Source organism: Phodopus roborovskii, unplaced genomic scaffold, assembly GCF_943737965.1.
Source record: "Phodopus roborovskii unplaced genomic scaffold, PHOROB, whole genome shotgun sequence".
NCBI lineage: Eukaryota > Metazoa > Chordata > Mammalia > Rodentia > Cricetidae > Phodopus > Phodopus roborovskii.
Window position 1 is genome coordinate 10576005 of NW_026126645.1, and position 18283 is coordinate 10594287.

The window sequence follows — 18283 nt, forward strand, 5'->3', positions numbered from 1 at the left end:
ACCCAGAACACCTTCCCAAGAGGGGAAGGAAGGGGCAGAGATGTTAAGTGGGAGTCCCCTGCCGTGGCTGGGGGACAACTCACCAATGCCCACGATCACAAAGGCAGCCACTCCATTGAGGATGCCCAGGTACTGGATGCCAAAGACCACGTGGTAGAGGAACAGTGCCACCAGGCAGCTGATACCGATGCTGGCGATGCCGAAGAAGGACAGGAAGACTGGGCAGGGGAGGGGTGGAAGGGTCAGGGGGGGCCTCACAGAACACAGCCCCCTTCAGTAACCCTGACCTCAGCCCCTCATCCTGGGCCCCCTGCCTGCTCCCAGCCTGGTGTAGTGACAATCTGCAGAATTGGAAGCCTTTCGTTCCCAGAGAAGGGGTCGGGCAGGAGGCCTGTGTGGCAGATGGAACCATCTGAAGTCGGGTTGCCTATGGGGCCTCTTCCAGACAATCTCATAAACAAGGGGAGGATTGTGTTTTATATGTGTGCCACCTGAGGGGACTAGAGGCTTGTAGCAGCCTTGCCGGAAACCTGTAACGGTGGCCACACCCCCTTTGGGCGTGGCCTCAAGTGGCAAAAAGAAGTCATGCCTTAAGCTTCTGTCCACCTGAAGCCACGCCCAAAGGGGGTGTGGCCACACCATTACAGGTTCACCGGCAAGACCGCTACAGAGGTTCCACTGTGCAGGACCTATGCTGGGGTCACCTCTTGGTCATGATGAGTTAGAGCACGGGGCACATATCTAGCGCCCAATAATATTTGCTGTATGGAAGGCTGCATGCCTCGTCCAGTTATTCTATCTGCTCACTTGGGCAAGAGTACACGCCTACTGTATACATGCAGCAGTTAGAGGCAGCTAGTGCATGTGAGGGGGTGGGGGGAGGTAAGTTGTGGACAAAAGTGCAGCTAATGTGGCATATAGAGTAGGCTCGTGAATAACCAACCCATGACCGTCTAAAAATGTCTCAGGTGTCCCTACACAGATTTGCTACGGTGTCTAGCACCATCCCACCCAGCCCTGACAAGCCAGCCCGGACAGGCCGGATTCAAGGCTATCCCGGTACCCTTGAACAGGCTGGCACGTGCTGTAGGGAGAGAAGGCACTGGCTCACATGAGCCTCCTGGGACACCGTACCTGAGCAGGAGGTGAGGATGTAGACAAGGGCAGCGATGCAGCTACTGCTGATGAAGGCGAGGAGCATGTCGTTGTTGAAGGTCCTTCGCACCTCATAGTCAAAGAGGTCTGTCCCCCCATAGAGGACCTGGACTTTGCTGGGAGAGGGAGGCCGTGGAGGAAGGGAAGACAAGAAGGGATTGAAAGTGACTGTGGACACTTGAGAGCCAGAGCTGTGCCCTTCATCAGTGGCTCTTTACCTTGGCTGCTCATTAAAATTACTTGAGCTTCTAAAAGTCCTGATATCTAGGCCTGATGCCAAGCAAATTAAATCATAATTTCTTGGGTGGAGCTGAATAAAGTGGGTTTTCGTTACACACACACACACACACACACACACACACACACCTGCCCAAGTCTCCCAGGTGATTCAACGTACAGCTGAGGTTGAGAGCTACCATTCTACACAAATAATAATCCGTGACAATCAGCTGCTATGTTATCTCCGTTCTCAACGGTCCACAGCAGAATCTAAAGTCAATCAAACCGGTTCTGGATAATCCCGTTTCACACTGCTGCTCAGTGTGTGCTCACTGTAAGTTATTTTCCCAAAGAAAGCCAACCAGGATGATCAAACCGCTTTCTCTCTGGCGGATGTGGATGCAGCGTGCGCACGTGCGCGCGCTCGTGTGTGTGTGTGTGTGTGTGTGTGTGTGTGTGTGTGCACGTGCACGCGCGTACACGGTTTGTGTGGGCCCGTGTGTGCAGGCACACTTGCATGTGTGTGGGTGTGGAAGCCCGATGTTGATACAGAAAGTCCTCCTTGAAGGTTCTCTGCCATATTCATTTTCAAATGGACCCTGAGCTCCTTGGCACCACTAGTCAGGATAACCAGCTCGTCTTGGGGAATCCATCTTCACTTCACAAACCTTAGAATTACAGGTGAGCTGCCACAGTCACCTGGCATACATGTGGATTCTGGGGATCTGAACTCGGGTCCTCATACTCAGGCAACACAGCTGGACAACCTCCCCAACCCAAAACGGTATTTTATTTACTTATTTTTATTTTCATAAGACAGAGCCTCACTATGAATCCCGGGCTGGCTAGAAGGTGCTAGGTATACCAGGCTAGACTTGAATCCCTTTCTCGTGAGTACTGATATTAAAGGTACAACACCCCACCCAGCCACCCCAAGACTGTATTTTTAAATTTCATTTTTGTTTTATTTGTGTGTATGTCATGTATGTGCAGGTACCCACAGAGGCTTAAGGAAGACATCAGGGCCCCTGAACCTGCATAGGAGACATGTCAGTGACATACATGTTGAGACCTGAACCAGAGTCCTCTGGAAAAGTACTACATGCTCTTTACCACTGAGCAGTCTCTCCGGCACCCAAACAGCTTTAAAATCCAGCAAGAGAGACATTTCCAGCAGCGATGGAGCGAGGACTTGACATCTGCACTGGCCTTACCATCGCATCCACAAAAATAGGAGAAAAAAGGGCTGGAGCGGTGGCTGAGTGGTTAAGAGCACTTGTGATCTTACTCAGGGCCTGGGTTTGATTCCCTGTACCCTTATGGTGGCTCACAACCATCTGTAACCCCAGTGACAGGGGATCCAAAAGCACACACGTGGTAAACCATATATGCATGCACATAAAATAAAAACAAATCAGTCTAAAACTACTTTTAAAATATGAGAAAACCCATGAGATGCGACTCTGGACTCCAGATCACAGAGGACCGTGATCCTTTGGGATAAGAAATAAAGTAGGCATGGGTTTTCCAGGATGATGCCTCAACATCACTGCTATACTCAAGACAGCCTCACAGATTGGTCGCTAGATTCTCCAGTTGCTGGGAAATTCCTCAAACTTGATGAAAACGGTGAACCGCTTGGACCATGCGTTCCAAAGACCCAACAACTAAATGGATAACGATATATATCACAACTGAACCGCTCAGACACTCCCATCAAGAGAGAAACTGAGATGGGCGGCGGTGGCACACACCTTTAATCCCAGCACTCAGGAGGCAGAGACAGGCAGATCTCTGTGAGTTTGAGGCCAGCCTGATCTACAGAGCGAGTTCCAGGAAGGCTCCAAAGCCACAGAGATACCCTGTCTCAAAACACAAAACAGAGAGAGAGAGAGAGAGAAACTGACAGAGGGGGGAAGATATGTAACACACTGTAGAACTAAGAGAAGACAGAATGCAGATTTCTCGTTAGAAATGATGAAAGTCAGAAAACAACAGAGCAGCATCCTCCAGACACTCAGGGAAACTGAACCCAGAATTCTATACCCAGCAAAAATGCATTTCAAAAACAAAGGCAAAAATCAAAACTCTGTCAGATACACAAGCTTGAAACTGCCTCTGGTACACCCACACTACTGAAGATGCTAAGGGGGCCCCTCAGGCAGAAGGGAGAGGATGAGAGTGTGCAGGAATGAGGATCCACACTGAGGGTAAAACGCGCTGTAAATGGAAATGTCATGAGTAAGAAATGCAACGTTTCCATCTGTCTCTACAAAAGAAAACTGGCCACTTAAAAATAATTAGGCCGTGTGGGGTTCATAACAAACAGAATGCAGAGGCCACTGGAAGCACAGAAAGTGATGACTGTGTGATATGGTACCATCTCAAAGGTGTTCTGCGATATTTAAGGAGGTACACTACAAATCCTAGTGGCCGCTAAGAGTTATGGCTGAAAAAATAAGATTAAAATGAAAGCATAAGAAATAATAGATCCAGAAGAAAAAAAAAATCCCCATTCCATCTATTCAGCACTGGGTTCTGATGGTGTTAGCCAGTGCCACCAGGCAAGAAAGAGAAAAATAAAATGTGTCTATATTGGAAAATAAGATGTAGCTATGTCTTCCTCAGAATAACAGAATAACAAACACATGCTTATCTGTGTGGGAAATCCAACGGAACCCCCTAAGTTTAACAGGGTCATAGAACACAAAGGAAATTATGAATTTAAATTTTAAATTACGAATAAATTTTAAAATTATATTGTCATAGGCGCATGAAAATAGGAGCTGCTTAGAGAGAAAATGAAAAATGATATTAGACATGCCATGTTCCTGGGTCCAAAGATGCAGTGTTTTAAGGTGTCAATCATATTCAAAGTCCAGCAGACTTTCCTATCTCCTGATACTTGGGATTGAACCTAGGGCTTCATGCTTGCTAAGCACATTCTCTACCTCTGAACTACAGCCTCAGTTATTTTTAATTTTTTTTTTTTAATCTGAGGCAGGGTCTTGTTAAACCATCCAGGCTGTCCTTGAACACACTCCGCAGCACAATGATGAACCAATATCCTCCTGCCTCAGAATCCGTCTCAGAGGTAGGGTGCTTGCCTAGCATGTGCAACAGCCTGGGCTCAACCCCTAGCACTGAAGGAAAAAGCAAAACAAAAATAGAAAAACCCAAAAACCCAAACAAATGTTGGTATGAAGCAGATCCATGAGTAGAACAGAAGGTCCAAAAGCAGACACACACATAGACAGTAAGTTTCTGTCCAAGGTACACAGGCAGTTCAACGAAGAAGGAAGAGCCCTTCCAACAAATGGCCCGGAGATAAACAGATGCCCACGTAAAAAATAATAAACCTCAACCTGTATCTTGTTCCATGCTCAAAAGCAACCCCAAAATGAATGTCATAGTATGAAATGGAAAAACTCAATTTAAAAAAAAAAAAAAAATGGGCTCAAGAAGACAGTGGTTAAGGTAGGAAACTCACACTTGGTCAAAAGACAGAGAATGAATATATTTAGAGTGCCGTGTTGGTGGTGGATCCGGGAGCAGTTAGGAGGGGAGTGGGGGGAGAATGTGATCACAGTATGTCTCTCCGTCCTCCCTCCCTCCTTTCTTCCATTCTTTCTAAATGGAGAATAGTTTAACAACTGCGCTCTCTGTATGTGCTGGTTGACTTTTGTCTATCTGACACACTGGAGTGAGAGGGAACCTCAACTGAGGAAATTTCTCATCTTGTTAACCTGTGTGCTTAGGTGTTTCCTTGATTGTTGACATGGAAAGGCCCGATGTGGGCAGCACCACTCTGGGCACGTGGTCTTGGGAGGTATAAGAAAAGTGGATGAATGTGAGCCCGACAGCAGGTCAGTACGCTGTGTCCCTCCATGGCTTCTGTATGCCTCAGTTCCTGCCTCCAGTTTCTCTCTCTCTCTCTCTCTCTCTCTCTCTCTCTCTCTCACACACACACACACACACCTCCATGGTGGATTGACACTTGGAAGAGTAAGATGGAGTAAACTCCCTCCTTCCCAAGTTGGTTAGGGTTGGTATTTGCCACAGTGACAGAGAAGCAAATTAGAACGTGACAGCAAGTGTTATTGGGGTGTGGGAGAATTGGAGTTCTCACACACCACTGATGGGAACACCAAGTGGGACACAAAGTTGGAAAACTCCGGAAGTCTCCTAAGTTAAACATACGTCCACCACAAGTGCTCAGTCGTTTGACTATGAGGCTTTTCTCTTAGGTGAAAAGTATTTGTCCCCACAAAGACTTATACACCACCACTCACTGGAGCTTCATCTGCAGTGGTTAAACCTGGAAGCAAAACCAACATTCACTGATGAGTAAGCAGATGAACAAGGTCTCCATACAATGGAATACTACTCAGTGTTGTATTGTTGAAACATGGTAAAACATGGGTGCAAATGAGCTAGAAGGAATGAGTGAGTTCCATCAAAATAGAATGTAAGACACCATGTATATACAATTCTGGAAAAGCAATGTCTATATATGATGGTAGAAAGCAGAGCGTAGGGGCTGCAGATATGGCTCAGCAGTTAAGAGCCTGCTCTAGCAGAGGACCTGGGTTTAAATCCCGGCACTTGCCTGAGAGCTGGCCAATGACTGTAATTTCAGTTCCAGGGAGACTGACGTCCTCTTCTGGCCCGAGAGTACTACATTCATGTGGTGTGTTTAAATACAGGCAGGCAGATAGATATACACATAAAGTTAACAAACAAACAAACAAAAAACTTGGAGGTGACTGCTAGGGTTGGGGCTGGAAAGCAGCTTGGAAGCAGGATGCAGGCTGGGATGGCTGTCAGTGGACACAAGGAAACATGCTTGGATGTGCCAGGACTAAAATGTAAGTATATATAGTTGGTCCTGTGCCAATTACACCTCAACAAATTTTCTATTTCCTTAACCTCATACATAATAACCAAGAAGAAAAGCTCTCTGACTTTCTTACTTTGACAAATTAGGTAATTTTTCCCTTGAGGAGAAAAACTCATTTATTGTATGTATGTAAATTTATACAGTGTTTACAGAGTGTCTTATGGGGAAGGGTGGCTGGAGAGATGACTCAATGGTTAAGGGAACTGGTGCTCCTGTAGGAGACCTGGGTTTCAATTGCTAGCACTCACGTGGCAGAACAACACACATACAATCCACACAAATGCATATAGGTAAGATATACATAAAAGGAAAATAAATATGCATTTAAAAAATAAACAAATTAAAAGGAGAGGAAAACCAGTCATTTTAAGAGAGCAACAATGGACAGACAAGAGTTTGCTGCCAGACCTGACATCAAGAGTTCCGGAACCCACGTAAGTGGCAGGGGAGAACAAACTCTTGAAAGCTGGCCTCCTCTGGCTTCCGCATGCACACAGCGGCACGCAGGTGCCCACACATGCACACATACAAAATAAACAAGTGTAATAAAAAGTTTTAATACTAAAGAGGCAACAAGGAAGATTTGCAGCTGACTTCTCTACAAAAAATGATGGAAGCCACGAGGCAATGGAGTGGCGTCTTCAAAACAGTGAATAAACACAGCTGTCAATTTGGAACACCACCCAAGTGAAGGAGATTAGAAAAATGAAAGTGAAATGAAGATGTTTTCCAGGCAAACAAAACAGAAGTCACCAGCAGCAAAGCTAAATACTACAAAGAATTCTTCAGACACAAGGAGGTGGTCCCAGAGGGGAGCCTGAAACCGCAGACAGCATGAGGAGCAACAGGGAAGGTAAATACGAAGATAAACAGCAATGAACAGGCTCTGCAAGACAGAATGGGCTATGGGGTTTAAAATGTATATACAATTAACACACACAACAAAACCACACGAGGCTGGAGAACAGTAAACGGACTGTTCTCAGTCGCTGGTGTCATCAGCGAAGCCATAAAAGTGATGATTCGTGTAATTCTGTGTTAAGTCAGGTGTGTTTGCCTCTTGGGTCACCAATAATACAAGAATAAAAGGGATTTTTTGAGTCTGAAAGAAGGCATTAAAATCAAGTCCTCTGGGCCCCAGCTGCCACTTCATGCTAGGAAATGCCAGAGCAAAGCCTTGAACTAAGGAGCTGAATTATTTCAGCAGAGGTAACTGTTGCTATCTGAAGAGCCCTCCACAGTCAGCATCTCTCAGCTACCTTTCCTTGAGGTATCTCCAACCCATCCATCCTCCCTTTCTTCCTTCCTTCATCTACCATCCATTCTCCATCCATCATCCTTCCTTCCTTTCTTCCATCATCCATTTCCTATCCATCCATCATCCTTCCTTCCATCATTCATTCTCCATGCATCCATTCATCATCCACCCATCCATCCTTCCTTCCATCATCTTTCCGTCCACCCATCCATCATCCATCCATCATCCACCCATCATCCAACCATTCATCCATCCATTCATTCATTCTTTAGAGTAATCTTTACCAAGTGGTTCCAGGCACCTTGTTGAGGGTGAGCTTTCGGAAGTGAGCCAGAAACAAGCCCATTTCCAAACTATATCTTTCTTAAACGTGTGTGTGTGTGTGTGTGTGTGTGTGTGTGTAGTGTAGTGTATGTGCATACTATGGTGTCCACATGAAGGACAGAAGAAACTTATGGGAGTCATCTCTCCTTTTACCATACTGGTTCCAGGAACCTAACTCAGATCATCAGGTGTGGTGTCAGGTTCCAATGAACCATCTTGCTGGCCTCTTGAATTCTGTGTGTATGTATGTGTGTGTCTGCTTGCATATGCACATGTGTTGGTCTGGTGCATGTGTGTGTGAAGACCAGAGGTCAAAGATCAACCTTGAGTGTTTCCTGTTATTTTCCACTTTAAAAAAGGGTTTTTTGTTTGTTTTTAATCTATGTACATGTATGTGTTCATGTCTGTGAACAGGATTTCAAGTAACCACAGAGGCCACAAGGGCAGTTGATCTCCCGCAGCTGGAGTTAGGTGTGAGTGGCCTGATGTGGGTGCAGGAAAACGGACGTCCCCTGGAAGAGCACTCTTCACCACCAAGCCCTGCCCCAGTCTTGGTTTTTGAAACAGAGTCTCAACCTAGAGGTTACCAATTTGGCTAGGTTGGCCAGCCAGTGAGACCTAGGGACTCCCTGACTCCAGGCCTCTCCAGCACTGGGGTTACAAATGCACATCACCACACCCGGGTTTCGAACATGGACTGGGGACTGAACTCAGGTCTTCGTACTTGCACGGCAAGCACTTCATAACTGAGCCATCTACCCAGCCCTGACTTGCTTAAGCTCTGCAGTGCCCACAGCCCCCCTGGAAATCCCACAGGTCTGAAAGAGGGCTTGTAAGCCTGAAGGTCTAAGAGTCCTGTGACTGGGATTATTCTGGGGATTTATGTGGTGCTGGAGATCTGAACACAGATCAGCACAGCAAGTCCCTTTACCAACTGAGCCGATCTCCCCAGGCCCCAGTGCGTTTCTTCTTCTTTTAAAATTTTGTTTTATTTTATATGTATCAGTGTTTTGCCTGTGTGTATGTGTGCATACCATGCACATGCCACGTGCTTGCAGAAGGCAGAAGAGTTTGTGGGATCTCCTGACACTGGAATTACAGACAGCTGTGACCTGTCACAGAGGTGCTGTGAACCAAACCCAGGTCCTCTGCAAGAGCACTGGGCACTCTTAACTGCTAAGCCACATCTCCAATCCTGATCTCTTCTTAATGACCAGAGTAATAGGAACCACGGCCTCATCCTACAAACAAGGACACTCAGGCCCAGAGAAATGAAGCGATTTTGCCCCCTGACTCCTTGGATATTAGAGGAGGAAAGGAATTGCTTCTCTGGCTAACCATACCCAAATCCTCCAGGACAATTTGGAATTGTCTCCCTCCCTCAAAGCTGTCCTGTCTACTAATCATTAGCACCAATTAAGAAAATAGGTCATTCAGAGGGACCAGATTATGTGCCCAACTCTGCTCAAATTTGGGGGTAAAGACTTCCTGGGGTTGAGGTTATGGGGAAAGCGATTTGGGGCATACAAGGCTCCTTGTTACCTACGCACAGGTACACACGGGCAGGCACACAGAGTGGGTGGCTGAACTTCCTACCTAGTAGACTGCTTGGCCAGCATGGCCACGTAGGTGACCACAAAGCTCTGAAACTTGGCCCTCTGTTCCTCCCAGCGATCGTCTACTGAGTAGTAGTTGGGGAGCGGTGCTCCAAACAAGATCTCGCTGCGCAGGAGGGAGCTCTTCAGATTATCCACAGAGAGGCCTTCATCCACGTACCAGTAGAACTCGGGGTGAGTCATGGCCAGCTCTAGGGAGCCTGCAGGGGGCAGGGAAACCCAGAGAGCTCAGTGCGCAGCTCCCACCAGCAGCAGCCAGCCCACTACAACATCTTCGACAGACACACAACTTGGAGAATCTATAGTTTCCCAAGCATGAGCCTCCTTGGCCTGATCAGACTGTCCCCACTAGGACTATGCTCTGGTTCCAGTTTGAACTCCACCTAACTCCAAGCCTGTAATCCTGTAACTCCATCTGCTGAAGTCCTACCTGCCTGTGCCCTCCCTCCACCCAAGCCCTACTCCCAACCTTCCTCAAGCCCCACCTCCAAGACACCCTCACCCTCCTCTTCGTCATGGTTAGGTTTGTTTGCTTGTTTTTGTGTATGGGTGGGACAACTTGACACAAGGTAATGTTATCTGGGAAGAGGAACCTTTACTGAGAAAACACCTCCATCAGATAGCTTGTAGACAAGCCTGTGGGAACATTTTCTTGGATTGTTAACTGACAGAAGGGGACCCAGCCCACTGGGGTCGGTGCTTTTCTTGGGCAGGTGGTCCTAGGGTGCTTAAGAAAGAACACTGAGCAAGCAAACCAGTAAGCAGTGACCTTCCATGACCTCTGCTTCGGTTCCTGCCTCTAGGTTCCTGCCTTGACTTCCTGCCATGATCAGGAAGTGTGACATGAAATAAGCCCTTTGGTCTCTAAATTGGTCGGAGTGTTTTATCACGGCAATGGAAACTCAACGAAGATACACTTCCTTCCAGGCCCTCTCTAACCAACCCCATCCCCAAGAATCTCTCCACGCTTTCTCTCTCCGGACTCAGCCTAACTCCCCAAATCCCACAGTTTGTCGCTTTCTCCCCCACTCCCTCTTCACATCCAATCCCAGCTGCACACCCCACTGACACCTCGCCCGCTGGCCATGCCCAAACTCAGCATAGTCCTGTGCCCTAAGTGCACATGCTCACCCCGAATATCCGCCAGGTCCTGGCCCATGCCGTCGTAGTAGATCTTGCCTCCCCTCTCAGTGGGAAAGAAGTAAGTCATGAGCGAGCTGGGTGGGGAGCAGTAGGAATAGGAGCCGAGAGGCAGGTCCTTGAGCACCTCATGCGGCTTCCAGCAGAACTCCCGAAAGCCCGGATGGTCCATGATCTTTCGCTCGATCTCGTGGATAGTGACCAGGCGCTCGCTCGTGAAGATGTTGCGCTCTGCATCTCCCCGAGCCAGGAAGATGAGCTCAATGCGCCAGTGCGCGTGCGTCTGTGTGTTGGCGCTCACATAAGTGCGCGAGTAATCCCAACGTGAGGCACCCCGACGGGCTCTGCTCTGGTTGGCTGCCTGGTCCCCCGGGGATGGAGCCTGGCGTCGACGTCGCTCACTCGGACTGGATGCTGATCTCTGAGTGGCAGGGGTGACCCTCGGAGCTGAGCGAGGGGTCCGGGATGAGGGTCGTGAATGATTCCCCAGGTGCAGCTGCTGCAGCTGCTCTGAGATGAGGCGCTGCAGCGTTTCGGAGGTGAAGTCCGCCAAGTCCCGCCTGTTGCGCCCCCAAGATCCAAACTGGGACTTGAGGGCCAAGGCCAGAGCATCGAAGCGCTGTGATGCTTCATGGTTGCGGATTTCGAAGGCATTGTAGGAGATGTCAATGTCCAAGGGCGGGTAGTAGAGAAACATGAAGGCGGACAGCACCATGGGGATGCTGCAACCAAGGAACAGCACCAGGCCTGCACAGCAGGGGTTGGTGAAGGCCCAGCCCAGGATGCTCCAGAACCCTGAGGCTGGGGGCCGGGAGGGCAGTGTCCATCGTCGCCAGCAGCCCTGTGCTCCTGAGGGTAACCCTGGCCCAGCAACACCTCTGCAGGCCTCCCCTGAAGTCTCCTCCTCCTGCTGTTCCTCTTCTAGCCACACATCCTGCAGCAGGGGGTCATCCTCGGAGTCCATAGCCTAGGGGGGAAAGGATGGGTAAATAGCCTTGAGAGGGGAGGCTTCGCCCAGCCTGGGTACCACAAAAAGGCACCATGAGCTCATTAGGCTCTAAAGAACCCAAGCCTTATGTGCATCTACCATGAAAAACACATTGTTATTTCCCATCATCACACCTAGCAAGGTGAGCATGGCTTTCAAGACAAGCATTGGGCTGCTCTCGCAGAGGACACGGGTTCAGTTCCCAGTACCCACATGGCAACTCACAACCGCCTGTAGCTCCAGTTGCAGCGTGTCTGACTCTAAGGGGGCACCAGGCATGCACGTATGCACAAGCAAACATGCAGACAAAATAGCCATGTGCATAAAAATACAAAAACAAAAACAAACAAAAAATAACCAACAAAGAGACCTGTAAGGCAATGGCAACAGAAAAAACATTTCTTTTGATGTATAAAGGCCAGCCAAGACTTCTGGCACATTTGATTTTTTTCAATCTTTGCTGCATTCACTGTCCAACTTCAGAACTCAAGGCCAATGTAAGATGTGGCTCCATAGCAACTAGTTGGTATAACAAGCAACCGTAAAGCACCTTCAGGAGTTGTCAGAATAGACGGAGAAAAAAATGATCTCCAGAATTAGACTGGCCCTGGTTTGGATCCTGGCAACTGGAACACCAGCGAGACCAGGAGCCACCTTAAACTTATAAAATGAAGGCAGCCATTCCTGTCTCAAAGGAGTGTGGGGTCAGAGGTGGAAGAGCTCTGCAGTCTGTGTAGTTTGTTAAGTATCGTCTGTCAGGCAATCACATCCCTTTGTCCCCCTTTGGAGATTGTAAGACTCCTGGCCAATGCCCAGGGGACTGTGCCAAGACTAGGTGTCTGCCACAGGGCCCTCAGTATATCCCCACCCCCTCCCTGAACGCTGCAGCTGCAGCCACTGTTTGTCAGGCTTAGACCACTTAATATGCAGCTCCAGCAAACGGCAGCCCTCTGAGCACAGGCAGGGGCTAGGCATCTCTCAGAGAGATGTGAGGACTCCCACGGGGTGGCCCAAAGGCCACCTTCAGTGTCGCTGGGACTGCCTGCCACCTCGATGAAGGGAGACTTCTAACCCAGATAGACATCAGACAGAGAGGCAATGGGAATGGGGAATGTCTCTCTCCCCACTGCCGTTCTCTGGAGCATTTCCCGGTTAGAGGGTCAACCCGGGCGGTCCAGAGACAGTAAGGAAGAGAGAGGAGGGGAGGAGTAAGGCAATAGACTCCTGGAGAGAGCGAGATGGGAGGGTGGAATAAAGGGAGGAGAGACAGATGCAATAGAGAGAAGAAATAGATGGCTGAGGGGACCCTCTGGGTCCAAGACTTGAAAGAAGGACAAAATGAAGAGAATGTCCAGGGCAGCCTGATGGAAGTCAGCCCTGCCCTTCACCAGAGACTGAACTCAACTCGCAGGCTTGCTTGCCTTTACCTCATAAGCCATCTGGACAGCACACTCCCTGTGTGTATTTATGTGAAAGTGTGAGAGTTTATTGGCATCATGTGGGTGCAAGTGCCCACAGAGGTCAAACATCATCGGCTTTGCTGGAGGCAGTTGTGAGTCCCTGATGTAGGTGCAGGGAACTGAACCCAGGTCCTTTCAAGAGCAGTAAGTGCTCTCAGCCACAGAGTCATCTCTCCAGCTCTGCCCTTGTGGTTGTTGACCCTGGGTTTCATGTGACTTAGGCTGGCCTCAAACTTTCTATATAGCTGGGGATGACCTTGAACTCCTGATCTTCCTGCTTCTGCCTCCAAAGTGTTGGGATGCCAGTCATGAACTACTATGCCTGCCTGAGTGATGCAACCAGTTTCAAGGCCAGTCTTGCTGGGACCCAAAGCCATATTGGAAGCAAAATCCCATTTTATAACCAGGGGGTTCGGTGGGGAAGGAAATCCATATGTATGTATTTTAAATATAACCCAATGAGAATGATTATCACTGTCTGGGAGGATTATGGATGATTTTTATTTTCTCTTTTATGCTTGTCTGTTTCCAAATTTTCTGCAATGATCAGGTATAGCCTCACTTTTAGAATCAGAAGTAAATGCTATTTAAAACATATAAATAAATATTACTTTAAAATAGCATGCATGTGCATGCGTGTGTGTGACGTATGTACTCACGTGAATATTTTACCAGCTGTTTTTACCTCTTCAAAGAGTCATGATAATGTACATGGTGGTGTGGTGGGGGAGAGGGCTTGCTTCCAAGAAGATTGGGTACAGGACATAGTAGTAAGAACGTGCAACACTGGGCCAGGGGTATGGACACGCCTGGTATCCTCAAGACAGAGAGAGCAGTCTTGAAAGGAAAGGGAAGTAAATCACAGCACATAAAACCTTAGCAAAGGAACCGTGGCCGTGGCTCAGCTGTATAGAGCTTGCCACGCACTCACGAGTCCCCTGCTTCCATTCCCAGCATCCATAAACCATGTATGGTGGTACACACCCCTAATCCCAGTACTTAGGAGATGGAGGCTGGAGGATCAGGAGTTTAAACCTCATCCTTAGCTCCTTAGCTCCACTGCAGTTTGGGCTATATAAAATTATGCCTCAAAAAAGCAAAGCAAAATATATCAAATACAGGGCTTCTATCGTACATATGGGAAAACAGCCCCGGTGAGCAGGGCTGTGATACCCAAGGCCATTCTAGCAGCACTGGGGCCAGGATTCTTTCCTGGAAGTTTCCTATTTTGCCACCAGGTTCTGGGGTATTTTTTTCAGCAGCCCTAAGGGACAAGCAGGTCTGGAGATGATGTTCAAGATAGAGACTTATGGTGGGAGGCAGTGCAGACACCAGTCTAGGGCCCCTACCTGTCCCCACACAGCACCCAGGCAGGAGGCTCAAGCCAAAGCTCTCTGTTTTATAGCCAGGGATGACAGACTCTTTCCTTCTTCATTCCCTCATCCCAGCCAGACTATTAAAATGTAATCAAAAACTCACATTAGACATGCAGATCCTACTTAAAATACATATATGTATATATATAATTTAACAGCAATTAGGAGCTAATCAGCTTTTTCTCCCTGACTCGGTGTGTTTTGCTTCCTCGGTTCAGCCCTGGTCCATGAACAGCTCAGAGCCCTTAGAATCCCTCGCTTTGGGGTTGAGAGCTTGGGGCAGAAGTTCAGACTGAGATACTTTGAATTAAGTGGTCCCACTCTGCTGTCATGTTGGAGTGGGGACACTGTGTCTCTCTCCTGCTTGTGGGTCTGCCTCCCTACGAATCCAGCTCAAGGAAAAGAAAAGGAAGCGAAGAGAAGATCACAGACACTCACAGGCGTCACTGTCCTGAGTCTTGGTCCTGCATTCCCGGTGCCCCACCACATGCCTGTTGCCTGGCATCCCCAGCCTTTTCCAGTGACCTGAACACTCCAGGAGACTGATGACAGCTTAACCACTCAAAGTGGCAAAATCACACACATGGGGGGAAGCCAAAGCTTGGATAGCTTAGCTGGAATCTCCGACACCCGTTAAGATAATTATAGCATCATAATTAGTTCTGTGTCCACCATACCACCAGGATTTTTTCATCCATCCTCCAATGGCCCCACACCAGCTTTGCAACAAAGGAATGTGAGCAGCCCCATTTTACAGAAGAAAAAAAATTCACACGGAACACTGATATCTATATATATATATCTAATAGCTCCATTTCACTAGAGAACTCTAATACAAGGGGGGTGGGGTGAGCAGACAGAAAGAGAGATTGACACAGGGAGCCCTACCGTAGCAACTAGATATTAGGGTAGTTCTGGAATTTTCTCCCAGGAAACCCAGGTCCTATGCTGGAGACATAGCTCAGCAAGGAGTGCTTGCTTAGCCTGTGTAAGACCCTGGTTCAAACCCCAGTAGCAGGAAAAAAAAAAAAAGACAATTCCAGATCCTAGTTGGGGAATTCCCCACCACCATCACCCCCCCCCCAGACCTCTAGACAAAGGCGGATGGTGTTTCTCAGAGTCCTTCATTCTTCCTCCAGAAAGACCCACTTAGATCTCTCTGCTCATCCCCAGGGCAAGCTGACTTCCCCCCATGGGATGTGCTCTGTTCTGTTGGCTCAGAGGGACCTGGCCTTACTGATTAGGAGCACGGGTGGGGTGGAAGAGGAAAGGGGTGGGGCTGTGGTAAGCTTGAGCAAGCCCCTCATTTCTCAGAGAAGGGCAGGCTGCTGAGATGGAGCAGATGAAGGACAGCCGTCCTCCCAGGCTGACAGCTGGTGAGGAAACTGGGCACTGACTCGTAAACCCAACAGCTCAATATATATCAGGCAAACAAGCTTTGCCCTGGGCAGTATATCAGCCAGAACACTGTCCCAGAATCCCCAGAGAAGCCTCACATCAAGACCCAGAAGCTGCTTCCTTTCTGCGGTTCCCTCTGGTGGGCTCAGTGGGACAGAACCGGTCCCCTGACGACAAGAGGTTATCAGAGGCTTCAAAGAACCATGGCTTGATTGCAGGGGCAAAAGGTAAGCTGAGCAGTCCAGGCTATGTAGTTAGCTAGACCTGGGTTCAGTTCCTGGCACTGCCACCAGCTGCGTGCTTAGGGCAGGGTGTTTCTCCTTCAATAAAAGGGTGGGATGCTCACCACCACGCACTATGTGCTTTTTAAGAATTACCTTCGTTTATTTGTTGGGTTGTGCATATGATAGGCATGTGTAAGGAGATCTGCACACCTTGTTGGAGTCAGTACCCCCTTTTGTCACATGGGGTCCTGGGGACCGAACTTAGGTTGTCGGGCTTGGAGGCAAGAGCCTTTAGTTGCTGAGGCATCTCTCTGGCCCTGCTCGTCTAATTCATACCACTTCTCATCTGCCCTCAGCTCACAAGGCAGCTAGCTGCCTGCAGGGTAGGGTTGAATGGAGTTCCTGCAGGCTGGAGGCAGAGGCCATCCTTTTAGCCACACTGCTTGGCTGCCTGAAGAACACTGATGTCTCCTCCTCTCCCTGTTTTTTTCTCCTCTCCTCTCCTACCTGTGCAGCTCAGGCCTCTTCCCAGACCCATCAATCAGCCCAGACTCTGGAGCCCTTAAAGCAGCCTCAGTGTCACAGAGAATAAAACAAAGAAAGCTTAATGTAACTAGCAGCGTGAACGGAAAACGGAAATTAGAACGTGCTCCCAGATATTCCTGGTGGGAGGGTCAGAAGGTTCCAGGAAGCCCACCCTGTCACCCCTTCCCATCACATTCTGGCCACTGCCTGGAATGCCATGTGCGGTTCTGGAGACGGAACCCCTGGGGCTCAGCAGTCTGCAGATCCATAGCCCCTAGAAGATTGGGTTAATAAAAAAGAGAAAGAGCCCACAATGGAGGGTGAATAACCAGGGCTATAAAAGCCAAATTGGATTCCTTCCTGGCTGATGAGCTCAGGGCTCCTCTCTCTCTAAGACCCGATTAGCAAATATGTAAAAACCACTCCTGCTTCCCTGTACCAGGCAGCTCTTCCTGGAGCTTACTCAGGGGTGGGGGTGGGGGGTGGGGGTGGGGGTGGTGGGGGTGGTGAAGGAAAACAGTGATGGGTACCAGCAACAGCAGAACGGTCCTGGCCTGCCACAGACCTGCTGTGTGACTTAGAACAAGTCATCTACGGTCTCTGGGGCCAGCAGCTCCCCAGACAGTGATGGGGAGTCATCTCAATCTAAGTGAGGGGAAATAGTGGAAAGGGATCTGAGTGCTGAGGGAGGTTTGCCCCTTACCCTGGTCCCAAGCCACTGTGTAACAAGGTAGGGGGAGTTGGCACTCAAGGACAATGCCATAACATCACAATATGCTGCGGAGACAGCCAAATAGCCAGTAGCTATGTGCTAGATGCCATCGGCTTCCCGGAGACACAACACAGCAGGTGGCACCTTTCAGTGCCTAGTTCTGGGAAAGGTCTCCCATACACCCAGACCCCACCCATGAGCCCAAGCATGTGGCAAGACTCTTCAGGGCCAAAGACCTCCCAGAGAGAAGCTGGGGGGATAAAGAAGTTGTAAGATAAACTGGAGTCTAAAGCAGGGTGCTCCAGCCTTGGGGGAGCACTGTGACTGGTTCTGGGTTGGGGGGGTGAGATCTATAGGACAGAGCACTTAGCCTTGAGAACTTGGGGCTTCTGACCCCCAGGCTTAGAAAGCACAAAGTAAACCAGTACTGGATGAGAGAGGGGAATGGTAGAGGCCACCCAGGCCCCATGTACCCAAGCCAGAGCCATTTCCTGTACACCCTTGATCCTCTCAACCCTGGAGACTCGGACACTGAGACTCTACAGCAGCTTCCAGCTTGCAGACCATTTGGTATCGTGTTTTCTACCCCAAGGAATGATTTCCAATTTGGAAAGCAGAAAGCTGCATCTTTTAAAAGTCTACAGGGGCTCATTTGAGCCTGAACTTCTCGCTGTTAGGTTTTACTTGAGTTTGACATATTTGAAAATGCTGGGCTCTAAAATCAGCCCGCATGATCCTCACTGGAGTGTGCATTCAAATGCGTATACTGTACTGTGGCTGGTGTGCACACCCAGTGTCTACCCCTGAGTCATTCCAGTGACAGTCTAGGCTGAGCCCCAGCTGGGACAGCAGGACAGCAGGGCCCCAGGAGAGAGGTGAATGAAGACTCCAGCCTTGGAGATGGACATTTTGCTTTTCTTTGAGGGTGTCCAGATGAGTCCTCCTGTCTGTGCCCAAGTCAGTGGCTTTTCCCAGTGACTGCTGATTG

General features: G+C 48.9%; 1 protein-coding gene across 1 annotated transcript in view; it reads right to left on the reverse strand.

The window, feature by feature from the left end:
• Positions 1–11576, reverse strand: part of Disp3 (dispatched RND transporter family member 3) — a 30081-nt gene extending 18505 nt beyond the window's left edge. The window contains exons 1-4 of the mRNA XM_051173695.1: positions 10604–11576; positions 9453–9672; positions 1135–1271; positions 84–218 (exon numbers count right to left, since the gene is read on the reverse strand). Of these exons, the coding sequence (XP_051029652.1) occupies positions 84–218; positions 1135–1271; positions 9453–9672; positions 10604–11576 (1465 nt within the window). The remainder of the gene's footprint in view (positions 1–83; positions 219–1134; positions 1272–9452; positions 9673–10603) is intronic.
• Positions 11577–18283: the final 6707 nt, after the last annotated feature.